The sequence below is a fragment of the Coregonus clupeaformis genome, chromosome 18, assembly GCF_020615455.1.
Source record: "Coregonus clupeaformis isolate EN_2021a chromosome 18, ASM2061545v1, whole genome shotgun sequence".
Classification (NCBI taxonomy): Eukaryota; Metazoa; Chordata; class Actinopteri; order Salmoniformes; family Salmonidae; genus Coregonus; species Coregonus clupeaformis.
The window spans coordinates 14,563,334-14,590,570 of NC_059209.1; the positions used below are offsets into that span (position 1 = coordinate 14,563,334).

At 43.2% G+C, this 27,237-nt stretch overlaps 1 protein-coding gene across 3 annotated transcripts in view; it reads right to left on the reverse strand.

Moving 5' to 3' along the window:
• The window catches only part of LOC121550311 (EGF-like repeat and discoidin I-like domain-containing protein 3), a 301,126-nt gene that overhangs the window by 180,143 nt on the left and 93,746 nt on the right, over window positions 1–27,237 (reverse strand). For all 3 annotated transcript variants that reach the window (XM_041862526.2, XM_041862525.2, XM_041862527.2), the window contains one exon: window positions 7,465–7,593. In XM_041862526.2, the coding sequence (XP_041718460.1) occupies window positions 7,465–7,593 (129 nt within the window). The remainder of the gene's footprint in view (window positions 1–7,464; window positions 7,594–27,237) is intronic.

A 27,237-nucleotide genomic window follows, 5' to 3' on the forward strand; every position in this document is an offset into this window, starting at 1 on the left:
ATGGGCAAAAATCCCAGTGGCTAGATGTGCCAAGCTTATAGAGACATACCCCAAGAGACTTGCAGCTGTAATTGCTGCAAAAGGTGGCTCTACAAAGTATTGGCTTTGGGGGGTGAATAATTATGCACGCTCAAGATAGCAGTTTTTTTTGTCTTATTTCTTGTTTGTTTCACCCCAAAAAATATTTTGCATTTTCAAAGTGTTGTGCAAATCAAATGATACAAACCTTCCAAAAAATCCATTTTAATTCCAGGTTGTAAGGCAACAAAATAGGAAAAATGCCAAGGGGGGTGAATACTTTCGCATGCATTTGTATGACTACATGTTGCTCTCATGTTGACCTATTCACATTGTTGCCATGGCTTTGTGTTGGTTTTGTGCAATATAAAAACACAGATGAACGTGTTTTGACAATCCCCTGTAAACAGTGGTTGTGTGTGCTTTGATTCATCCAATAAAATGGCCAACCCTCAGAAGAAAAGACTCAAAAGCAGGTTTCAGTGTGGGGATTTGTCAATACAATGTAGAGCTTCATTATCAAACTTTTTTAAGGAAATGTCCACGCACTCACACACACACACACACAAACACACAAGATGCAGTAACACCAACTCCCATTCAAGGTAATACATCACGTTGTGGGCGGCAGGTTGCTTAGTGGTTAAGAGTGTTGTGCCAGTAACCGAAAGGTCGCTGGTTCTAATCCCCGAGGTAACTACGTGAAAAATCTGTCGATGTGCCCTTGAGCAAGGCACTTAACCCTAATTGCTCCTGTAAGTCGCTCTGGATAAGAGCGTCTGCTAAATGACGAAAATGTAAATGTGTAACAACACACATGTTCTAACACTAACCTTTTTAAGTGCATACTCTACAAAGGAAAGCAAATTCAGCACTTTTCTTTTCTGTACCTGACACACTGTCCTATCATTTTGCTTTCAAGTTAAACACAGCTTTGCTTGAAACACAACTTCATGTTGTCATCGCATCTAGGGTTGGGCGATATTACGATAGTATAGTCTATCGACGATGATTGACAGCCATCGTCGATGTTGATGACATCGTGATGTGACAGACGATGGTATTTGAACTTGACTGGCGCCGAACAGTAGGCTGAAGAACGAACACAGCAGGGCAGCACACCAGTGACATTCTGAGTAATTTGCCTATTCCTATTTGCTAAAGCCTATTTCAATAAATATATTATACACAGAACGCAAGAGATTAATGTAGGCTAGACAGAGCGGAGAATTCCACCAAAGCAGTGCAAAATGTCCAGTCAGAAAATATTGTATCTCTCTCTCTCTCTGTCGGATGCATGGGCCTTATAGCCTAAACCTACACTATATATGCACAAGTATGTGGACACCCCTTCAAATTAGTGGATTCGGCTATTTCAGCCACACGCTTTGCTGACAGGTGAATGGCTTTACTGAAGAGCTCAGTGACTTTCAACATGGCACCATCATGCCACCTTTCCAACAAGTCAGTTTGTCAAATTTCTGCCCTGCTGGAGCTGCCCCAGTCAACTATAAGTGTTGTTATTGTGAAGTGGAAACGTCTAGGAGCAACAACAACTCAACCGCGAAGTGGTAGGCCACACAAGCTCACAGAATGGGACCGTCGAGTGCTGAAGCGCGTAAAAATCGTCTGTCCTCGGTTCCAAACAGCCTCTGGAAACAGCACAATAACTGTTCGTCGGGAGCTTCATGAAATGGGTTTCCATGGCCGAGCAGCCGCACAAAAGCCTAAGATCACCATGCGCAATGCCAAGTGTCGGCTGGAGTGGTGTAAAGCTCGCCGCCATTGGACTCTGGAGCAATGGAAACGCGTTCTCTGGAGTGACGATTCACATTTCACCATATGGCAGTCCAACGGACAAATCTGGGTTTGGCTGATGCCAGGAGAGCACTACCTGCCCCAATGCATAGTGCCAACTGTAAAGTTTGGTGGAGGATGAATAATGGTCTGGGGCTGTTTTTCATGGTTCTGGCTAGGCCCCTTGGTTCCTGTGAAGGGAAATCTTAACGCTACAGCATACAGTACAATGTCATTCTAGACGATACTGTGCTTCCAACTTTGTGTCAAAGTTTGCGGAAGGCCCTTTCCTGTTTCAGCATGACAATGTCCCCGTGCACAAACCGAGGTCCATACAGAAATGGTTTGTTGAGACCGGTGTGGAAGAACTTGACTGGCCTGCACAGAGCCCTGACCTCAACCACATCGAACGTCTTTGGGATGAATTGGAACGCTGACTGTGAGCCAGGCCTAATCGCCCAACATCCAACATCAGTGCCCAACCTCACTAATGCTCTTGTAGCTGAATGGAAGCAAGTCCCCGCTGCAATGTTGCAACATCTAGTGGAATGCCTTTCCAGAATAGTGGAGGGTGTTATAGCAGCAAAGGGGGGACCAACTCCATATTAATGCTCATAAATTTGGATTTTTTTTATATAACGGACACTCCTTATCTATTTGTGTCTAGCTGTTTAAAAAAAAAAAAAGGTTATATTCCCTTTTCTCTCCATTCGATAGGCTATGAATATGACTTTGTGCTAGGCTACGCTTTCATCATTTTATGCATGCCTTTCTCCTGATCAAACAATGAATTATCTAATGGGGTTCCATCTCAAAAAGTTGTCTGAATGGCCTAAAAATGTATGGTAGCCAGACGACTAATAATGAGAGGGAACAAACAATATCAAAAGCCTATAGAAAAATCTAATGTTAAGTTTAATCAAATTCAATCTTATTAAGAAGGAAATTATCTGTGAGGGCCGGAGAAATCCCTCCATGTCAAAACCAAATGGCCAGTCCTCCTACTAGACCTATCATCAAGCTTTAAGACAAATTAAAATGATGAACAGTAACCTATTTCCCACATATTCGAATAGCCTAAGAAGGTGTTGTCCTAAGGTGCCGCTTCAAAAAGAACAAGAATGAAAGTAGTCTATAGACCTAGGCATAGGCTTTATGAGAGATTGAACAAACAATATTAAGAGAGGAGGATGAGGCAAATAAAGCTATTATTATCCATTTCTGAAGGCAGTAGACTTTGCTTCTTTCCAGCTCATGATTCATAAACTAACTCACTATGGCAAGACAGCTCGTTCCTCATCAATTGACTGTCTATTTGCTCCATCATGTGGGTACAACACAGACACGAGAGAGATGAGTTCAGATTGGTCTGCCATGTAGCACGCTTCTGTCTATTTGAGCTGTTCAGTATGTGTAGGGAATCCTGTCTAACGTGGCTTTTTTTTTAAATATATCGCTAGTATAACTGCATAAGTGCTCTCCACTTTCTGGAGAACCGAGTTTTGAAATCAGTGGAGTATTAGAGTATGATAGCTAAGGAGATGGAGAAAATGCCTGTCTCCGGATTACATCTTCAAAGTAAGGGCAACCATGGCATCCGTGACAGAGAGGGAGAAGCGTCCATCCATGTATACGGGTAACAAAGTCGAGCTAGCTACGTGTATGATCTGTGTAGTAATATTATTCGTATCTCAGATCCATTTGCTTTGCTAGTTATAGCCTAATGTTATCTAGCTAACATTGAACCTGGTTGGTTAGCTACCTGCAGATTCATGAGTTGGGATTATGGTTAATTGTTTAGCTAGCTAGCTACATGTCTTAACAAAAGACTACACTATGCAAGTATCCATTTCAATAGAATGTTCATGATGTCACTGCGACATGACAGCTGTTGATAGACGTAGCTGGTAAATTCGCAGATTAACTGACGAATTTACGAACGCTCAACACCCGTTGAATATGGCCGGTGTCAGTAAATGTTGGCAAAAAAGCATAATTAAATTGTTGCCAGCAGCACAGTTGCAGTCACCAACACTCTGGATAACATAAAAACAGCCTAACCAGCTCTGCTAGGGCGAGTAAAATGGTCAGAGTCAGCTGTTCTCTCATTTGTGTCTGGAAGTAGCTAGCAAGCTAGCCAACGGTTAGCCAGTTAGCTTGGGTGCTTGACTGCTGTTGTTAGTACAGAATGCTCGGATCAACCCTTTAAGAGATGGGTGGGGCTAAAGCTTAAGAGGGTGTGAACGATGCTGAATGGGTGTAGACAAAGCAGTGCTCTCCAGTAGGTGTACCAAACCATTCAAAGGACATTTTCTCAAAAGTGAGGTTACAAGTTTATCAACTTTCAAAGCAGAATTACTTTCCCATTGTTCCTCAACTGTAGTGTATGACAGGCATTTTTCTAGCTCTGAGTCTCTACTTTTATCCAATGTAAAAAAAACACAATTTCAAATTTTGCTACATAAGACCGAATCGAGTTTGTCGGTCACAAATGTACATGAGGGGGTTCTTCAGGGGTACTCCGGGTAGAGAAAAATTCAGTTTGTGGTACTGTAACCAAAAACGTTATGGAACCACTGGTTTATATTATACTATGTTTTATGACTACACAATCACAATTGGACAAAGGTTGACATCGATCAACCCTAATCGCATCACCAATTTTCTATAAAGGGCTATCATTTGTTTTCTCTAACCTCTCCAATTGACATGACAGGTGAGCATTTAACACTAGAACCGCTGGGCATCGATGGACCCCCTCCAAGCTAATGAGCAGTCATTCTGACTGCAACATTCTAACAGTGTAATTAATATATTGCATATATGCTATAGCAAAAATAATAATTTGGTTGTGTTCATGAAGGCCTTGGGTAACATTAGAATACGATTTGTATTTTATTTCAAATAACACAATACCATTTTTATTAGTTTATGTTACCGTAGGCTATTTGTAAAAACAAAAAAAACAAAAAAATGTTTTTTAACCTCTGCAGGATCGGTGTCCCGTCTTATATGGGAAGAAAGCTTACATTCTCGTTAATCTAACTGCACTGTCCAATTTACAGTAGCTATTACAGTGAAAAAATACCATTCTATTGTTTGAAGAAAGTCCACAACAACAACAAACTTATCACGGCAACTGGTTTGATATGTTCACATCTGAAGGTAAATAATGAAACTTACATTCAGTAATCTTGCTCTGATTTGTCATCCTAAGGGTCCCAGAGATAAAATGTGAATTTGTTTTGTTTAATAAAATCCATTTTTATATTCAAATGTAGGAACTGGGTTCTACAGTTTGAACCCCTGCTGCCTCTGGCTCCACACCCAGCCCACCCGGCCATCTATGACATTCCTGGGAGTGTGTAAACTTACAGTTTGTATTACCATATCATTTTTGTATGTTCTCTATAGTTATGTCCTTGAAAATGTATCAATTGACCAATTCGGCACATTTGGGCAGACTTGATACGAAATAGTCCAGTATTGCAATGCTTCACTGGATCAATCTGAAACTTTGCACACAAACTGCTTCCATATAGTGGCCAACATCTAAATTGTGCCTAAACTGCAATATTATTTTGTGGTCTTTGTCTTGCATTTCAAAGATGATGGAACAAAAAAATGAATAGAAAACGCATGTTGTTTTGTTTGTATTATCTTTTACCAGATCTAATGTGTTATATTCACCTACATTAATTTCACATTTCCACAACCTTCAACGTGTTTCCTTTAAAATGGTATCAATAATATGCATATCCTTGTTTCAGGTCCTGAGCTACAGGCAGTTCGATTTGGGTATGTCATTTTAGGCAAACATTTTAAAAAAGGGTCCGACCCTTAATACATTTTATTAGTGGAGTGCCTTTGTTACAACTATGAAACAGAAAGCAAATGCATTGGAACATGGTAAGAGCTTATTTTTATAACTACAAAATAAAATAAAAAATACCCCAACCACCAAGAAGCACGATCAAAAGACCTGTGGTCAAAATGCGAAAACATCAGTATAAGCGCCTAGTGGCCTTGATAAATAGTGAAACTGGGCACAAAAGCAATAATGGCATTATAATAAATATATGTTGATACGACAGCAGTCAAAAATAGTCAATTATTGTCAGCTTGTGCTTGTGTGCATCTTCACGCAATGGCATCAGTTGGATTTCATTTAGCTGTTATCCCTTGTCCTAACACTTGACACAATTTTCGTAACTTTCACTTGCTTGACACACTTTGACTACCTTTGTTTGGTTGTAGTGCGTAATAGTATCTGGTTTTCTCTTGATTGTGTCCTGTTGTCTTGTCATTCTTCAGCACCGTTGTGGAGTACAATGGCTATGGAGGTGCCTTATTCTACGCAGAGGGAGGGAGGGAGCTCCCGTCTCACTTTGTTCATGGTGCCGGTCAGACTTGTTTTCTTTGCAAGCAACTTGTTCGCCAATGACAGTGCAGTGAAAAAATGGCTTGAGATCATTGACAAGATCCTCCCGTGTAGTTCTGGGCTGATTCCTCACCGTTCTCATGATCATTGCAACTCCATGAGGTGAGATCTTGCATGGAGCCCCAGGCCGAGGGAGATTGACAGTTCTTTTGTGTTTCTTCCATTTGCAAATAATCACTCCAACTGTTGTCACCTTCTTACCAAGCTGCTTGGCGATGGTCTTGTAGCCCATTCTAGCCTTGTGTAGGTCTACAATCTTGTCCCTGACATCCTTGGAGAGCTCTTTGGTCTTGGCCATGGTGGAGAGTTTGGAATCTGATTGATTGATTGCTTCTGTGGACAGGTGTCTTTTATATCGGTAACAAGCTGAGATTAGGAGCACTCCCTTTAAGAGTGTGCTCCTAATCTCAGCTCGTTACCTGTATATAAGACACCTGGGAGCAAGAAATCTTTCTGATTGAGAGGGGGTCAAATACTTATTTCCCTCATTAAAATGCAAATCAATTCATAACATTTTTGACATGTGTTTTTCTGGATTTTTTTGTTGTTATTCTGTCTCTCACTGTTCAAATAAACATAGCATTAAATTTATAGACTGATCATTTCTTTGTCAGTGGGCAAACCTACAGAATCAGCAGGGGATCAAATACTTTTTCCCCTCGCTGTAATTATGCTTATTTCGCTTACCCTCGCTCATCAACTCAACCATTTTTCCCATCATACTTTACTTAATTTATTTCATCCTTTGTTATATGTGTGAAATTAGTGTCGGTTCAGTTTCGAGGCAATTGTCGGGGGGGATTTTCAACTGGGTACTGTACTTTCAACTGTCGTAAGAAGGAGCCGAGCAGGCCCTACTGTTGGGAGGAGGGGCAACGGGGGAAACCATTCAAAAAAATGACATGCCCTCCTAAAACTGGTTATAACTCCAGTTCTGTTTGTGATATTACGATTCTAACAAGGGCAGTGTGTTATATATACGTATTTATGAAAAGTCAAGGATGGAGGGGGGTATGAGATAAAAATAATGAGCAGTCAAAATGACTGCTTTAGTGGTTCTAGTATTAACCAGTGGCAAGTATTTATATGAAGGGCAGAATGTGTATATTTCTCTAAGATCTCTACTTCTCTCTTTCTTCATTTGAATTTCTTGCCTAGAAATGTTAGCACCGGTAGCTATGAGGTATAATGATGATCATCCAACTTACTGTGTTGGCAGTGGATCCCGTTGAAGCCGGTTGGACACTTGCAGGCGTAACCTATGAACGTGTCGCCTCTGTAGGTTTCACTGATTTCACATATTCCTCTGTTGTGGCATGGGTTCGGATGGCAAGGTCCTGAGTGTAGAAAAAACAAATGGAAGGAGACAAAACAGGGTCATCATTGTGAAAAGGGTGTTTTGCCATTATAAGAAGATTGCTTTTTTACAACCAAATCTCTATTTCTGATATAAATGGCATGTTATAGAGGGGACCGTAAGTTTTTCTTAAAACTTACCCCAACCACGGATTCACTTCCTCATCCTCGTTGTGCAGTACGTGGGCTCTGAAAAAGCATGAACAAATGCAACAACAAAAAAAACGTAATTTTAGAAACGGAAACCCTCTCAGTATAGTGATGCATGTCTTTATGTTGTACACATGAAATTGTGTCATTCCGAACTTTATCTGCAACGTTATATTCCATTTTGTGAAACTAGAGCTGTTTTCCCTATCCAGCTATTTTATTCTCCGTGTCACCTGCTGCTCCGTGTCAACGGAGTGGTATCGCTCGAGTCGCAACAAAATAGAATAATGTTCTGGATAAAGTGAATGACACAATTTCCTGTGTACAACATCTAAAGACCTGCATCACTATATCCTGAGAGATTTTCAGTTCCTAAAAAGACGTAATTGGGTGTTTTTGGAGCCTTTCTTCATGTTTTGTCAGAGCCCATATACTGCACAACTAGGATGAGGAAAGTTTCTCAAAAACAAGTGAAATCGCAAAAAAAGAATCTGGCCCCTCCTATAACAAGCCATTTCCATCAAAAACAGAGATTTGATTGTAAAAAAGCAAAATTGTCCTTTAAGTAAGCAATGCTGAAATCTCAATATATATTTATTTGAAAGGACAGAGTGCCATGTCTGTCTTGGTTGATGATGATTAATAACTTGGACAATTAACATGCTCGCTATTTACCTGAGCCTCTTTTATTTTTAAGATTCACTTTTGCTACAATTTAATCTCTGAGGGGGGAATGCAGACCCGAGTTACACGTGTAAATTGAACTTTATTAAAAGTTTATGCATTTTTCTCTCTATGCGTATTCTGATCTTGAATTTACACATGAGGAAAAGCCAGTGCCAGCAAGGTAAGTGTTTGGGATGGAGATAAAATTAATGGTGTGTCTACCGATATGTCTTATTCTGACCTTGACTTAATTCCCTCATAATTCCACCACCTTTACGAACGAGGAAACGATTAATAAGGTTGAGCAACCTGTCGGTTCGAAGTGGAAAAACATCACACAAAAAAATCCCAATAGAAATAACTGCATTCTCTATGCAATATAATTTACACATTGTTAACAACTATTGATAAGAGCTAGGTAAATGAGTAGTCCGTTTGTACAGTGGCATGCGAAAGTATTCACCCCCATTGGCATTTGTCCTATTTTGTTGCCTTACAACCTGGAACTCAAATGGAGTTTTTTGGGGGTTTGTATCATTTGATTTACACAACATGCCTACCACTTTGAAGATGAAAATATGTTTTATTGTGAAACAAACAAGAAATAAGACAAAAAACAGAACTTGAGCGTGCATAACTATTCACCCCCAAAGTCAATACTTTGTAGAGCCACCTTTTGCAGCAATTACAGCTGCAAGTCTCTTGGGGTATGTCTCCATAAGCTTGGCACATCTAGCGGTATGCTTAGGGTCATTGTCCTGCTGGAAGGTGAATCTCCGTCCCAGTCTCAAATCTCTGGAAGACTGAAACAGGTTTCCCTCAAGGATTTCCCTGTATTTAGCGCATCCATCATTCCTTCAACATCCCCACAGCATGATGCTGCCACCACCATGCTTCACTGTGGGGATGGTGGTCTCGAGGTGATGAGAGGCGTTGGGTTTGCACCAGACATAGTGTTTTCCTTGATGGCCAAAAAGCTCAATTTTAGTCTTATCTGACCAAAGTACCTTCTTCCATATGTTTGGGGAGTCTCCCACATGCCTTTTGGCGAACACTAAAGGTGTTTGCTTATTTTTATCTTTAAGCAATGGCTTTTTTTCTGGCAACTCTTCCGTAAAGCCCAGCTCTGTGGAGTGTATGGCTTAAAGTGGTCCTATGGACAGATACTCCAATCTCCGCTGTGGAGCTTTGCAGCTCCTTCAGGGTTATCTTTGTTCTCTTTGTTGCCTCTCTGATTAATGCCCTCCTTGCCTGGTCCGTGAGTTTTGGTGGGCGGCCCTCTCTTGGCAGGTTTGTTGTGGTGCAATATTCTTTCAATTTTTTAAATATTGGATTTAATGGTGCTCCATGGGATGTTCAAAGTTTCTGATTTTTTTTAAATAACCCAACCCTGATCTGTACTTCTCCACAACTTTGTCCCTGACCTGTTTGGAGAGCTCCTTGGTCTTCATGGTGCCGCTTGCTTGGTGGTGCCCCTTGATTAGTGGTGTTACAGACTCTGGGGCCTTTCAGAACAGGTGTATATATACTGAGATCATATGACACTTAGATTGCACACAGGTGGAATTTCTTTAACTAATTATGTGACTTCTGAAGGTAATTGGTTGCACCAGATCTTATTTAGGGGCTTCATAGCAAAGGGGGTGAATACGTATGCACACACTACCTTTCCAGTTATTTTTTTCATTTCACTTCACCAATTTGGACTATTTTTAGTATGTCCATTACATGAAATCCAAGTAAAGATCAATTTAAATTACAGGTTGTAATGCAACAAAATAGGAAATACGCCAAGGGGGATGAATACTTTTACAAGGCACTGTTTAACGGGATTATAAATATAAATTACAGTTGTTTTAGATCTATTTTACTTTATGATCTATGTAGACAAATGTAACCCATTTTAGGAAGCTACTTCACAGGAGAGGTATTTGAACGTAATTTAAATTTTTTATCTAAATGTGTTTTTTGGCAGAAATGCCTTCTGGAACATGAACTTTCATGTTCCTTAATAACAAACGTGTATGCCATCTTTAAATACAAAATACGATTGTTAAATTACTAGCCTAGTTGGTTTCGCAACGGAAAATGACAGGAACCTTCCCACTTGCCATGATTGGCTGAGATAATGGATGGGCTGGACATGCCGAGAGATGAGTTCGGATTGGTCTGCCATGTAGCATGTTTCTGTCTATAACATGAGCTGTTCAGTATGTGTAGATAATCCTTGCCACTGTGGCTTTTTTGAAAGATATGTTAGCCATGGAGAATTGCAAAAGTGTTGCTACTGCTCTCAACAACATTGCTGCCCTAAATTTAGCAGGCATAATCGACAAAGATCAGTGGGAAAAAGTTGTGATGGACTGCACACGGTCAGTGTGAACCGGAGTGACTTGACACAACGGGAACACCAGCATTCATCCATGTGTACGGGCAAGAGTCTAGCTACATTTTGAGATATTATAAGTTTCTATTTTTGTCAGAAAGCTGTTTTCATTGCAAGTTAAAGCGTACCATTAGATAGCTAGAAAATGTTAGCTTGCTGGCATTTTGTTCATCTAAAAGAGAGTTTGTAACCTCAGTCCTTCACAACGAGTAAATTAAGGTTGGGTTTGGATTTCAATAAGGTCAACAAATCATGCCCGCTAATGCCAAGCTCCACATGCCAATCAACCCTCCACCCACTTCGCTTCCCTTCATTAAATGGCGCTCCGCTGTTTCATCGCCCACAAACATGTTCAAAGGTTACAGCAGTTTGAGACTGAAAATAGCTACACTACTGGTTAAAAGTTTTAGAACACCTACTCATTCAAGATTTTTCTTTATTTTTTACTATTTTCTACACTGTAATAGTGAAGACATCAAAACTATGAAATACCACATACTGAATCATGTAGTAACCAAAAAAGTGTTAAACAAATCAAAATATATTTTATATTTGAGATTCTTCAAATAGCCACCCTTTGCCTTGATGACAGAATGTGCAAAGCTGTCATCAAGGCAAATGGTGGCTATTTGAGGAATATAAAATCTAAAATATATTTTGATTTGTTTAACACTTTTTTTGGTTACTACATGATTCCATATGTGATATTTCATAGTTTTGATGTCTTCACTATTATTATACAATGTAGAAAATAGTAAAAATAAAGAAAAACCCTTGAGTAGGTTTTTTATATGGATTGACCAACTATGGTTTGCATGCCTTGCCGAAGGACCCTATCTTGCGGAATAGGTGGTTGGAGTGGTGGTGAGTATACCGGTAGCTAGACCATAGACTGCTGGTTATGTATATTTTGATAATCATTATCAATATCATCACTAGCATAGCTGACATGTGCTAGCTAGCTACCTAAATAGTTAGCTAGCTACATAACTAGCTAGCTACCTAACTAGCCTACCTCAAGACAACTCATATTTGAAACACGATAACACTTCAAAAGTAGGCAAATAATTAGTTGGTTAGCCCTCCCGTTGTCCTAGTGTCAAAATGACCCGCCACTGTGTTGAACCAACTTTATTTAATTTTTATATTTTTTGGATCATTTGTGAGAAGGAGGCAGTGATACTTTCTTTAAAGTAAATAGAATGGAGCTAAGCACAGGCAAAATCCTAGAGGAAAACCTGGTTCAGATGAATTCACCTTTCAGCAGGAATATAACCTAAAACACAAGGCCAAATCTACACTGGAGTTGCTTACCAAGAAGACAGTGAATGTTGCTGAGTGGCCGAGTTACAGTTTTGACTTAAATCTACATTAAAATCTATGGCAAGACCTGAAAATGGTTGTCTAGCAATGATCAACAACCAATTTGCAGAGCTTGAAGAATTTTGAAAATAATAATGGTGTCAAGGGGTGCTGAAGGTGGGTGTGGTGCAGGAATCAAGCGCAGGACGCAGAAGCTAAGTCCAAAATACTTTAGTGAAATATTCACGTAGTAAACAAGTACAATAAGCCCGGAGGCGAAATACAGGCGCACACAGGCGTCAAACAAACGGCGCACTAACATGTGCGAAAACCTCTCCAAAACAACGGAGGGAAGTACGTAGCTCAAACACCAAAACAGAAGAGCAATCACACACAACACCAAACACACACAACGAGAACTAAATAGGACACTAACGAGGACTAACTAGACACAGGTGTACAACATCAAGACAAAACCAAACGAACATGAAACATAGATCGGTGGCAGCTAGTACTCCGGGGACGACGACCGCCGAAACCTGCCCGAACCAGGAGGAGGAGCAGCCTCGGCCGAAACCGTGACAAATGGCCAAATGTTGCACAATCCATGTGTGGAAAGCTATTAGAGACTTACCCAGAAAGACTCACAGCTGTAATCGCTGCCAAAGTCTTGACTCAGTGGTGTGAATACTTATGTAAATTAGATATTTATGTAATACATTTTCAATACATTAGCAAACATTTCTAAAAACATGTTTTCACTTTGTCATTGTGGGGTACTGTGTGTATTAAAACATATTTAATCAATTTTGAATTCAGGCAGTAACACAACAAAATGTGGAATAATTGAAGGGGTATGAATACTTTCTGACAGCACTGTATATAAAACACAGGAAAATCATGTTTTTTATTGCACTGGGCCTTTAAAACTGCAAGATTTTCTCTACACCCCATTGCAAAATGTGTAGAATTGCAATTATCTCCACCATCAAGAGGTGGGCCATTAAAATGTTTTCCCGCGAGGTGGGGTCCCCCCAACCAAATATCGCTTAGGGCCGCCAAAAGGCTAGAGCCGGCCCTGCCACAACATCATCTAAATCCAGGGGAGAATTAGCCTTTAGAATGAACACGGTCTAGCTTATTACTATGTGTTGCTTGCAGTGGCCTGCCATTGGATATTAATTTCAAATTAGGGTAACCCTATCACGGTCAAGCCCATTCCGCCTTGGCCCTGTATCAGTAATAATGAGACTGTTGGCTAATTAGTTGAACAGAGGAAAGTATAATAGCTTTCAAAAAGGCCCCGCTCTCTGAGGGGGAGAGGGTGACAGGTGTCATGGCTGTTTTGACGTGACGATCTATAACGGCACAAAGGAACACTGACAGTCTGTCTAATAGAGAACGCATCCCTGCTCAAAGTGCAGCCACAACGGAGAGAAAGAGGGACATACAGAGAGAGAGAGAGAGAGAGAGAGAGAGAGAGAGAGAGAGAGAGAGAGAGAGAGAGAGAGAGAGAGAGAGAGAGAGAGAGAGAGAGGGTCTATATTTGCACAGGGTCCTTTGAGACGTCAACCTGATGAAACGGTCTTTGTCCTACGACGTTGTTCTCTTTGCTGTCGGTGTGTGTTGATAAGAGGTTGGGGGCTTTGCTGTGCGAATGTCAGCCGCTGTAGTCTTGTATGAGCTAGCCCATGGGCCGTGATTGATGTGGACCGCATTACGGCCTGCGCGAGCGCCAACATTTCCTTTCAGGCTGCAAAGAGAGACCAATCAATCAACGCTGAAAACCTGACCAGTGGTTAAACACACAAAAGCTTCCTCTGTTTCCTCTAAGATCAATCACCAAAGGTTGACATTTTCGGTGTGTCGGGTACAGTTAAGCCCCTAAGTCCTACAGTGCAGCTTTTAGGAACATACCTCATTCCGATGCCGAAGGGATAGTATGTTTACCAAGTTAATTTTAATTAGGCCGAGCGATATTCCATATACATTATATCCTGCAATCTAAACTCTTCAGTCAACTCATACAGACCATGCACCATTAAAGCTGAATAACGATATTTGAGCATACATGACTATGTTAGAGGGATTTTCATCAAAGGACAGAAATCATTTCTCTATGCCTTACTGTACATACCACATGCCACATAAATCTGCATTAAAGTGCATTTTTCATCCAAAGAACAATATGGTTAACATTTAAAACATCTAAACAACCTTTATGTCTTTGGCTGGGGTTACTCCAGGTTCAATCAGGGGCAAATTGAACCAACCACCTTGTATCTACATTCGCAGAATATTTCAGATAAGCTGGCACCGCCCTCCATGTCCGTGGGAAGTAGGACTGCTGAGGGCACTGCAGCACCCCCTGAAAAATCTGAAAAAATATATATTTAAATAATAGAACATCTCAAAAGTTATGCACTGGTCCTTTACTAGTCCTGTATTAGCGGACCGATACAGCCATCTGTAGCGCGGGCAATTATTTTTTTAGCATCATCACATAGTCAATTTACAGACATAAGCAATTTACAGACATAAGCAATAAAATGTCATTCATCACGCATTGTTAACCCTCAGGTCTTTACATTGTGTGTCTTTGCCAGTTGCATGCATTCATGGGCGGTCAATTAAGATTTTCCAATAGAGAGCATCTGCTCTATATGTATACTTGGTCAGCTGGTAGAGGGATCTAACGTTAGCTTGATTATGTCACTTCCTGCTTATTCAGCCTGTTGTGATGGTTTCACTGGTTCACAGGCTCATGGTCAATGCACCGTCCCTTTCCAGTACACTCTGATAGCAACTGGCATGGATCCACAAAGGGACAGCAGCCTTCTCATCAGACTACATCCCTTGATGCTTTTAGTAAGTCCTTTCCTCTTTACCTTTCTATTTTTATGTGTTCTTGCACCCTGACATGACAAAATGGATCAGACGCATTGACATTTGACAATGACAGCTGAATGCACATGCAAAGTCAGACAGTATAAAGGATCATCAAAGACGTAAGATGGAATGGTTTGAGACTCCGGCGTGTCAAATATATCTCCCAGTGGGGTCAAGACAAAGTTCACCTCTCAAGACGTTGACAGAACAGGAAGAGAAGGGAAGAGTAGTCAGACCAGACTAAATGCCATGGAAATGTCACTACAAGTGGCAGAGGGGACCTTGGAAGAAAGCACTTCCTGTTCTGACAATGTGAGAAAATCAGACCAAATAAAGCATGAGCCAATCAGACAAAGACTGCTCCAGACTGGGGTGGTCAAGAAAAGTTCGCTGGCATAGGTCTCTCCATAAGACAGTCAGGCATTCACTGATTCACTTATTATTGGCAATTCATTAGTCCTGTTTTGCCCAGCTCATAATGGAATGGAATGAAGCCTGTGCTTCATTCCATTCCATTACCAGTCAAACTCATATTATACAGCATGGAAGTCTGTCAAGCACATTTCTCAAACAAAAGAAAGTACATGAAGAAAAGCCACAACAAAGAGACACATAGAGGGTTCTAGGTAGAAGCATATACAGTTTTAGGGGGAATTAGGGGGAAAATTACGTGGCAGGTGGCGGCATGGTAGGCACAACTTGTGCCATGAATATAGCTTAAAATCTAAGAATTTAGCCTATAACTACACTCTGGATAACATAGAAAATGTTTTATAGATGCTTGAACAGCAATCAAATAAATCAATGAAAGAGGAGTGAAAAGGACAGTGCATTGCTGGCAAGCCTTAACATACAGCTACAAAAGCTTAATCTATTGCCCAGAGTAATGGAGGACATTAAGGCCCTCAAGGTAGGAATGGATTACAGCAAAAAAATAATGGAAGAAATAAGGGCTGAAAACAAAAGCTTGAAAGCGACAGTAGACTCCCTACAATCAACGACGGAGAAACTTCTGAGTGATAACACTAAAATGAAAGCGGAGCTACATAAAATGCAGAAGCATGAGAAACAATATTGTCATTATGGGAGTGAAGGAGAATGAAAATGAAAACAATCTGGAAACCGAAGAAAAGGTGAAGGATTTCATGAAACATATTCTTAAAATAACCAACGAACAGGTGGATAAGATTGATTTCCAAAGGGTGCATCATTTTGGCCGAAGGGTTCCCCAGAAACCCCGACCCATTGTTGCTAGACTGTCGCATTACAAGATGAAGGTGGCTGTGTTGGAAAGGGGTAGGGAGTTGAAGGGTACACCATTCTCTATCAACTAACAACTCCCCCATGAAATAATAGAGAGACGACGCATCCTTTATTCCATTTTCAAAAAACACAGAGCAGAGATCCAGAATGTGCCCTTAGTATTGGATAAGCTGTACATAAACAACCAGCTCTTCAGGGACTCAAAGGTTACAACGTGTCTGTGAGTAATTCTGGCATGCTAAGCTAGTTCCCAATTCACAGCATTACACCACACTACACATTAACAGTCTTTTTCTTTTTAAAAATTCTCATCAACTTTTATTGCTGTTTTTTGGCTCCATCAGGCTACTAGGCCTCGAACCATACATAACGGGTGAGGTGCCCTTACAGTCCTATAAACGTTTTTTTGGTATAGCTTATTTTTGACTGCATCTGGACTTTTGGAGTATGTGACCGCATCTGGACTCTTGGAATATGCAGACGTCAATTTAAGTTTGAGTTAAAAGGCTAACAAAAACGGGTGATGATAGGCGGACTGTTTTTCACAATTGCACTGGCGTTAAAATGTTAAATTAATGGTTTGGTATTTAGGTCTATTCTTAGTCTTTGATCTAAGATGAATGTAAGGAAGTCTGAATATTGTTATATTGTGGCTACTCTCCTAGCGGATGTGAATCGGAACAAATAATTTTGATAGAGATAATTGACCAATTTAAGAAGGTTATGATAAGATATATAAATGTAAAGGATTAAATATTGCTCCGATGCACATCGGCAATCGGTTAGGCCTATGGTCGCCAGGGTCGGTTGAATCCACCCACTCGCGGCTGGTAAATGAACACTTGGTAAAACTAATGGTAGGCTAAATTAAATTGGTAAAGCCAACAGTAACTGGTTTAAGAAAGTACATATTAAACCAACACTTTCCAATGGGGCCGGACATTTTGATCTTATTCGCTTTGTCTACGCTATATCGTTCTCTCTCCACACCTTTTCCACGTTTTGTAAAACATCCTAAGCGTTGGAACAGTGTCCCTGGTGCAAAAGGGGATGTCCTGGAATAATATTTTATATAGATCTAAAGTTAAAATGTGACTCGTTTCAGGAAACTAGGCATATATCGCACGTCACTTTTTTGGCAGAAATGCCTTCTCATTGCTAGTTTTAGCCTAACATTAGTTAGCTAACATTGAACCTAGTTTGCTAGCTTTAGCTACCTGCAGATTCATACTACAGCTATGACAATGTTTGTACTGGTAGTAGTATGAGTTGGGGTTATGCCGGTTCATTGTTTAGCTAGCTAGATACCTAGCTAGCTACATGTCTAAACAAAAGACTCCACTTCGGCCAGATTACTACATGACCCATCAAATTAGCCAGGTGTGTCTGGGGTTGATTACGGCCATCTATTGTATTTCATGAACATGTGTACATGTCTGGACAATAGTGACCCATGCACTTAGCTAGGTGTGGCTGGGGGGTGGTTATAGCATTTCCTTCACATGACCATCAATTTGTGTGTCGGTTAAGCGTAGTCTAATAACGATAAAATATTTAAAATATTTTTATCTGGACACTTTCTGTTTTTCATATTGCTACTATGCAAGTATGCAAGTACTATCACTGTACCGTTTACACCTCCTGTATCCTGTGCATGTGACAAATAAACATAGATTTTATTTGATATAGTGTGTGTTTACCACATGGCCTCACATGTGAATCCTTAAAGAGATGGTGTGAACGATGCTGAATGGGTGTAGACAAAGAAGAGCTTTCCAGTAAGTGTACCAAAACATTCAAGGAATATTTTCTCAAAAGTGGAGTTACAATTTTATCAACTTTCAAAGCAGAATGACTTTCGCATTGTTTCTCAACTGCAATGTATGCTATACCATTTTCTAGCTCTGAGTCTCTACTTTTATCCAATGTAAAAAACATAATTTCAAATGTTGCTACATAAGCCCGAATCGAGGCGGTCGGTCACAAAAATACATATATAACAAACACTACAATTTGCTGATCTGCATACTGTGCTTTATTAATATTTTTGCCCCATTTGTCCTTTAGTGTCAAGGATGATTATACATTAGGATGATGTATTCTTTGCAAGTGTGTTGTGATGTATAAATCGGATACCCATCATCAGATATTGCAGGTTCATTAAATTATATTTAATGCTACAATATAACAAGGACAACAAGGATGACAAATTGTGCGGGTTGTGAACATTAAGAATTGTTCTTGTTTAATTCAATTTCTTTCTCTCGTTTTACTGACATTCTGATCTAATGAACTGAACGAATGCCTTTCCTCTGTTGTGATTGTAGGAATGTGAATAAGTGAGCCTATAATGTTTTTGCAGAATTTTTATTTGGCAAACAAATCTAATGAACTGAATGAAATGGTCCGATATGGCTTTCCTTTGTTGTATTCAAGTGCCAACTTGCAAAGTGAGCCGATAATGAGCCGCTGTATATGGATATTTGTATATGGATATTTGCCCATGACATTTTTTGTTGTTGATGATGACAATGATAAGGATGATATCATTTTTGTTATTATCATTAGTATTATGTTCTATGTTTTGCTGTTGTCTGGGTATTTGTTTATTTTTTTGGTCTTATTGTCCTCAGTATTACCTAATTTATTTCTCTATTTTTTAACTGTTCTTTTTTTTGTTTGTTTGTTTGTTTTGTTATGTGGCTAATTCCTAAAGAGGATGCTCCTCTCATGGTCATGCCATGGGTTTATAGGGTTTTTGGCTGGGCACTGGAGGGGTGGAAGCATTGAAACAGGTTTATGGAACAGTCTCAATTTCTTACCTGGACCACGCCAATCGGTGGTTGAAGGTGTGTTTTAGGACGCTAAAGGCATGTTACGGGTACGGGGGTGGTATGATAGTATCAGGGACAACACCCCCTTCTGGGATGGGGGAGGATTTGGCAGGAGGGGTATTGGAACACAATTGGAGGTTTACTTAGAGTTAGTTACATCTGCAGTATGTTTAGCAGTACATATATAATGGTACAGCTACAGTACATGGATAGATGTCAGACATTGATTCTGGTAGTATTGGTAAGTATGGATATGGTAATTTTTGGTAGTAAGTTTACAGGCATATACAGTATTATGGTAAGTATAATTGAAACTTGTTTCTCATTATGGTAAGTAGTGAAATAAGTATAGCTAGTTATAATTGTAATGGCATTGCAGATTATAAAAAATGACGATCAATCTTTACCTGGCTAAAAGAGAAGGAATATAATATCTATTGTTTACAGGAAACTATACAATTACAGATAAGGGTGTATGGAAAAAGGACTGGGAGGGATAAATATATTTTGTCATGAGCAAAGAAACTCAAAAGGGGTGATGATATGAATTAATAACAATTTCAATCCGAATGTGCAAACTGTCCAAACAGATCCAAAAGGAAGGTGGATCATTTTAAATATGCTATTGGATCATAAACATATTTGGCTAATTAATCTATATGGTCCAAACAATGATGATCAACACATCTTCAAAATTATATACAGTGAGGGAAAAAAGTATTTGATCCCCTGCTGATTTTGTACGTTTGCCCACTGACAAAGACATGATCAGTCTATAATTTTAATGGTAGGTTTATTTGAACAGTGAGAGACAGAATATCAACAAAAAAATCCAGAAAAACGCTTGTCAAAAATGTTATAAATTGTTTTGCATTTTAATGAGGGAAATAAGTATTTGACCCCTCTGCGAAACATGACTTGGTACTTGGTGGCAAAACCCTTGGTGGCAATCACAGAGGTCAGAGGTTTCTTGTAGTTGGCCACCAGGTTTGCACACATCTCAGGAGGGATTTTGTCCCACTCCTCTTTGCAGATCTTCTCCAAGTCATTAAGATTTTGAGGCTGACGTTTGGCAACTCGAACCTTCAGCTCCCTCCACAGATTTTCTATGGGATTAAAGTCTGGAGACTGGCTAGGCCACTCCAGGACCTTAATGTGCTTCTCTTAGCCACTCCTTTGTTGCCTTGGCCGTGTGTTTTGGGTCATTGTCATGCTGGAATACCCATCCATGACCCATTTTCAATGCCCTGGCTGAGGGAAGGAGGTTCTCACCCAACATTTGACAGTACATGGCCCCGTCCATCGTCCCTTTGAAGCGGTGAAGTTGTCCTGTCCCCTTAGCAGAAAAAGACCCCCAAAGCATAATGTTTCCACCTCCATGTTTGACGGTGGGGATGGTGTTCTTGGGGTCATAGGCAGCATTCCTCCACCTCCAAACACGGCGAGTTGAGTTGATGCCAAAGAGCTCGATTTTGGTCTCATCTGACCACAACACTTTCACACAGTTCTCCTCTGAATCATTCAGATGTTCATTGGCAAACTTCAGATGGGCCTCTATATGTGCTTTCTTGAGCAGGGGGACCTTGCGGGCGCTTCAGGATTTCAGTCCTTCACGGCGTAGTGTGTTACCAATTGTTTTCTTGGTGACTATGGTCCCAGCTGCCTTGAGATCATTGACAAGATCCTCCCGTGTAGTTCTGGGCTGATTCCTCACCGTTCTCATGATCATTGCAACTCCACGAGGTGAGAACTTGCATGGAGCCCCAGGCCGAGGGAGATTGACAGTTCTTTTGTGTTTCTTCCATTTGCGAATAATCGCACCAACTGCTGTCACCTTCTCACCAAGCTGCTTGGCGATGGTCTTGTAGCCCATTCCAGCCTTGTGTAGGTCTACAATCTTGTCCCTGACATCCTTGGAGAGCTCTTTGGTCTTGGCCATGGTGGAGAGCACTCCTTTTAAGAGTGTGCTCCTAATCTCAGCTCGTTACCTGTATAAAAGACACCTGGGAGTCAGAAATCTTTCTGATTGAGATGGGGTCAAATACTTATTTCCCTCATTAAAATGCAAATCAATTTCTAACATTTTTGACATGCGTTTTTCTTGATTTTATTGTTGTTATTCTGTCTCTCTGTCACGGATGCTGCCGAGGCTGCTCCTCCTCCTTGCTCGGGCAGGCTTCGGCGTTCGTCGTCCCCGGAGTACTAGCTACCACCGTTAGATATTTCAATGTTTGATTGGTTTGGTCTGTCTGTTGCACCTGTGTCCGTTTGTGTCTGATTATGTGTCCTATAAGTTTCCGGCTTTGTGTTTGTGAGTTTATGTGTTATTTTCCGCCTGTCCGTTGGTGTCACCCGTGCAGTACTCTGGACTTTGTTTATTGTGACGCACTGTGTTTGCGTTGTCGCTCGCCTCCTTGTTTGAGGTCCTTTATTTTGTTTTGTTTATACAGTTCAGTAAAGTCTTGTTTGACTGAGCCCATGTGTCCTGCGTCTGACTCCTCAACCACATCCACATCAACACTGACAGAATAACACAACTTATGGAGTCAGCAGGAGCAGCGGCGCCACCCAAGTCGCTGGAGGAACGGATCAGCGATCAAGACACCATGATCCGGCAACTTGGGGTCGCCATGAACGAGGTGTCCAACACTCTGCGCCGTTTGGTCACCGGAGAGGTGCCCACACCTTCGCACACCTTACCATCACCATCGGCCAGTCCTCCTCTCCCAGCACCGGAACCCAGTGGCATTCGGCTCTTGCTCCCGAGGGCATATGATGGTTCCGCAGCCGGGTGTCAGGGGTTCCTCCTGCAGGTGGAACTCTACCTGGCCACCATACACCCGGCGCCCTCGGGATACGAGAGCGTCTCCGCCCTCATCTCCTGTCTCTCCGGCAAGGCGTTGGAGTGGGCCAACGCCGAATGGAGGGGAATAGACGCCGCCACCATCACCTACGCAGAGTTCTCCCGCCGCTTCAGGACAGTGTTCGATCATCCACCTGAGGGGAAGGCGGCGGGGGAGCGTCTGTTCCACCTCCGACAGGGGAAGAGGAGTGCACAGGAGTTCGCCCTGGAGTTCCGGACTCTAGCGGCGGATGCGGGGTGGAATGAGAGGGCCCTCATCGACCACTATCGGTGCAGCCTACGAGAGGATGTTCGTCGTGAGCTGGCCTGCAGGGACACCAACCTATCCTTCGACCAGTTGGTGGACATTTCCATCCGTCTCGACACCCTGCTGGCTCCCCGCGGACGTCCCGAATGGGGGTCGTCCATTCCACCCTCCAGCACCCCCGAGCCGATTCCCATGGAGCTCGGGGGTGCTGGCGCTATGGAGAGGAGGAGAGAGAACCCGAGGGGGGCCCTCCCCTGCACCAACTGTGGCCGTGGAGGGCACACTGCGGCTAGGTGCTGGGGAGGGTCTCCTGGGAGAGGGGACAACAGGTCACGCACTGGGGAGTCATTTCAGGTGAGTAGGCGCCCCACTTACCCAGAGCTCTCTGTTGGTCAACTGTGTATACCTGTGAGATTTCCACAGGTGGCACCTCATTCCCAGCATAAGGCGCTAGTCGATTCAGGCGCAGCTGGGAATTTTGTTGATCGTGAGTTTTGTTCTAGGTTAGGAATTCCCCTTCGGCCGGTGGAAGCCCCTTCCCTGTCCATGCCCTAGACAGCCGGCCGCTGGGGTCGGGGTTGATTAGAGAAGTCACAGCACCACTTAAGATGACGACGCAGGGGGGTCATGAGGAGATTATTCAGTTTTTTCTGATCGACTCTCCTGCGTATCCCGTGGTGCTGGGGCTTCCCTGGTTAAGCGCCCATGATCCTACCATTGCATGGCAACAGAGGGCTCTTATGGAGTGGTCTGCCCAGTGTGTAGGGAGATTTCTAGGTTACCTTAGGGGCGACCTCGGTGGAGAGTCCGAACCAAGTGCCCGCAATGCGCATTCCCCCTGAATATGAGGATTTAGCACTTGTGTTCAGCAAGACTAGGGCAACACGGTTGCCACCTCATAGACAGGGGGATTGTGCGATAGATCTCCAAACAGGAGCGGCACTTCCGCGGAGCCGTGTGTATCCCCTGTCTCAAGAGGAGACAGCGGCTATGGAGACTTACATAGCCGAGTCCTTGGAACAGGGATACATACGGTCCTCCACTTCCCCGGTTTCCTCGAGTTTCTTCTTTGTGAAGAAGAAGGACGGGGGTTTGCGCCCGTGTATTGATTACCGAAGTCTCATTCAGATCACGGTTAAGTACAATTATCCTCTTCCTCTGATTGCGACTATGACTGAATCATTACGCGGAGCGCGGTTCTTCACAAAGTTGGATCTCAAGAGCGCGTACAATCTGGTGCGCATTAGGGAGGGGGATGAATGGAAAACAGCATTTAGCACCACCTCGGGTCATTACGAGTATCTCGTCATGCCATACGGGTTAATGAATGCTCCTTCAGTCTTCCAATCCTTTGTGGATGAGATTTTCAGCGACATGCATGGGCAGGGTGTGGTAGTGTACATCGACGACATCCTAGTGTACTCTTCTACACGAGCCGAGCATGTAGCCCTGGTGCGCCGAGTGTTGAGGAGGCTGTTGGAGCATGACCTGTATGTCAAGGCAGAGAAATGCTTGTTTTTCCAGGAGTCCATCTCCTTTTTGGGTTATTGATTGTCCGCGTCTGGTGTGAAGATAGAGGTTGACCGTGTGTCTGCCGTGCGTAATTGGCAAACTCCAACCACTGTAAAAGAGGTGCAGCAGTTTTTGGGTTTTACTAATTACTACCGGAGGTTTATCCGGGGCTTTGGACAGGTGGCAGCTCCCATTACGTCCCTGCTGAAGGGGTGCCCGGTGCGTTTGCAGTGGTCAGCTGAAGCGAACAGGGCATTTGTTAAACTGAAGAACCTGTTCACTTCGGCCCCGGTGCTGGCGCATCCGGACCCCGCTTTACCATTCCAAGTTGAGGTAGACGCGTCAGAGGCCGGTATTGGGGCAGTTCTGTTGCAACGGTCCGGCACGCCACCTAAACTCCGCCCCTGTGCGTTCTATTCTAAGAAGCTCAGCCAGGCGGAGCGTAATTATGACGTAGGGGACAGGGAGCTGTTAGCCGTGGTTCAGGCCCTAAAGGTGTGGAGGCATTGGCTTGAGGGGGCTCAACACCCTTTCCTCATTCTGACTGACCACCGTAACCTGGAGTACATCCGGGCAGCTAGGAGATTAAACCCTCGTCAGGCTAGGTGGAACATGTTCCTGACCCGGTTTGTTTTTAAGATCACGTACATCCCAGGGTCCCAGAACGGTAAGGCAGACGCCCTGTCCCGGCGGTATGACACAGAGGAGAGGTCCATTGAGCCTACTCCCATACTGCCGGAGTCTTGTCTGGTGGCTCCGGTGGTGTGGGAGGTCGATGCGGAGATTGAGCAGGTGTTACGTACCGACCCTACTCCCCCAGAGAGTCCTGTGGGGCGGACGTACGTTCCGCTCGAGGTTCGTGATTTATTGGGCTCATACATCACCCTCCTCTGGACATCCAGGTATTGGCCGGTCAGTGCACTGCCTTAGCGTGAAATACTGGTAGCCAACGTTAGCTAGGGATGTGAGGGTTTATGTCTCCTCCTGCTCGGTGTGCGCCCAGTGTAAGGCGCCTAGACACCTGCCCAGGGGAAAGTTACATCCCCTGCCCGTTCCACAATGACCATGGTCCCACCTCTCGGTGGATTTTGTGACCGACCTTCCCACCTCCCAGGGGAATAGCACCATTTTGGTCGTTGTGGATTGGTTTTCCAAGGCCTGTCGTCTCCTCCCAATGCCGGGTCTCCCTACTGCCCTACAGACCGCTGAGGCCCTATTTACCCACGTTTTCCGGCACTATGGGGTTCCCGAGGATATAGTGTCTGACCGAGGTCCCCAGTTCACCTCCAGTGTCTGGGGGGCGTTCATGGAACGCTTGGGGGTCTCGGTGAGCCTTACCTCGGGTTACCACCCAGAGAGCAATGGGCAGGTAGAACGAGTCAACCAGGATGTGGGTAGGTTTCTGAGGTCCTACTGCCAGGGCCGGCCGGAGGAGTAGTCAAGGTATATCCCCTGGGCAGAGATGGCACAGAACTCTCTCCGCCACTCCTCCACCAATCTAACCCCTTTCCAGTGTGTGTTAGGGTATCAGCCGGTTCTGGCACCATGGCACCAGAGCCAGATCGAGGCTCCTGCGGTGGATGAGTGGATTCGGCGCTCGGAGGAGACGTGGGACGCTGCACATGTCCATCTGCATCGGGCCATCCGTCGACAGAAGGCGAGCGCCGTTCGCCACCGCAGTGAGGGACCGGTGTACGCACCGGGAGATCGAGTCTGGCTCTCGACTCGAAACCTGCCCCTCCGCCTGCCCTGCCAGAAGCTGGGTCGGGGGTTTGTGGGGCCTTTTAAAGTCCTGATGAGATTGAACAAGGTGTGTTACAGGTTACAACTGCCTATTGATTATAAGAATATTAACCCCTCGTTCCATGTGTCTCTTCTCAGGCCGGTGGTAGCTGGTCCACTCCAGGAAGGTGAGATACGGGAGACTCCTCCGCCCCCACTGGACATCGAGGGAGCTCCGGCGTACACGGTCAGGACCATCTTGGACTCGAGACGTCGGATAGGGGGTCTCCAGTATCTCGTGAAGTGGGAGGGGTACGGCCCGGAGGAAAGGTGCTGGGTGCCTAGGAGGGATATCCTAGATCCATCCCTCCTGACTGAGTTCCACCGTGGTCATCCCACGCGCCCGGCTCCGCGTCCTCCTGGTCATCCCCGAGGCCGGGGTCGGCGCACTGCTGGAGCCACGCGTCAAGGGGGGGGTACTGTCACGGATTCTGCCGAGGCTGCTCCTCCTCCTTGCTCGGGCAAGCTTTGGCGTTCGTCGTCCCCGGAGTACTAGCTACCACCGTTAGATATTTCGATGTTTGATTGGTTTGGTCTGTCTGTTGCACCTGTGTCCGTTTGTGTCTGATCATGTGTCCTATAAGTTTCCGGCTTTGTGTTTGTGAGTTTGTGTGTTATTTTCCGCCTGTCCGTTGGTGTCACCCGTGCACTACTCTGGACTTTGTTTATTGTGACGCACTGTGTTTGCGTTGTCGCTCGCCTCCTTGTTTGAGGTCCTTTATTTTGTTTTGTTTATACAGTTCAGTAAAGTCTTGTTTGACTGAGCCCATGCGTCCTGCGTCTGACTCCTCAACCACATCCACATCAACACTGACACTCTCACTGTTCAAATATACCTACCATTAAAATGATAGACTGATCATTTCTTTGTCAGTGGGCAAACATACACAATCAGCAGGGGATCAAATACTTTTTTCCCTCACTGTATACTAACCATTCGAGCTCACATGCAACAAATGACTATTATTATGGGGGTAGATTATAATAATGTTTTAAGTACCCCAATATATCGTAAATCACACTACAAACTATCACCCTCTTAATTAAGAAAGCCAAGAAATTAAGAATATCATGGACACATTATAACTAGTGGAAATATAGTGGCTTGCGAAAGTATTCTCCCCCCTTGGCATCTTTCCTATTTTGTTGCCTTACAACCAGGAATTAAAATGGATTTTTTGGGGGGGTTGTATCATTTGATTTACACAACATGCCTACCACTTTGAAGATGCAAAATAGTTTTTATTGTGAAACAAACAAGAAATGAGAGAAAAAAACAGAAAACTTGTGTGTGCATAACTATTCACCCCCCCCCAAAAAAAAAAGTCAAGACTTTGTAGAGCCACCTTTTCCAGCAATTACAGCTGCAAGTCTCTTGGGGTATGTCTCTATAAGCTTGGCACATCTAGCCACTGGGATTTTTGCAATTCTGACCAGTTTCCCAGTCTCTGCCGATGGAAAACATCCTCACAGCGTGATGCTGCCACCACCATGCTTCACTGTGGGGATGGTGTTCTCAGGGTGATGAGAGGATTTGGGTTTGCGCCAGACATAGTATTTTCCTTCATGGCCAAAAAGCTCATCTGACCAGAGTACCTTCTTCCATATGTTTGGGGAGTCTCCCACATGCCTTTTGGCGAACACCAAACGTGTTTGCTTATTTTTATCTTTATGCAATGGCTTTTTTCTGGCCACTCTTCCGTAAAGCCCAGCTCTGTGGAGTGTATGGCT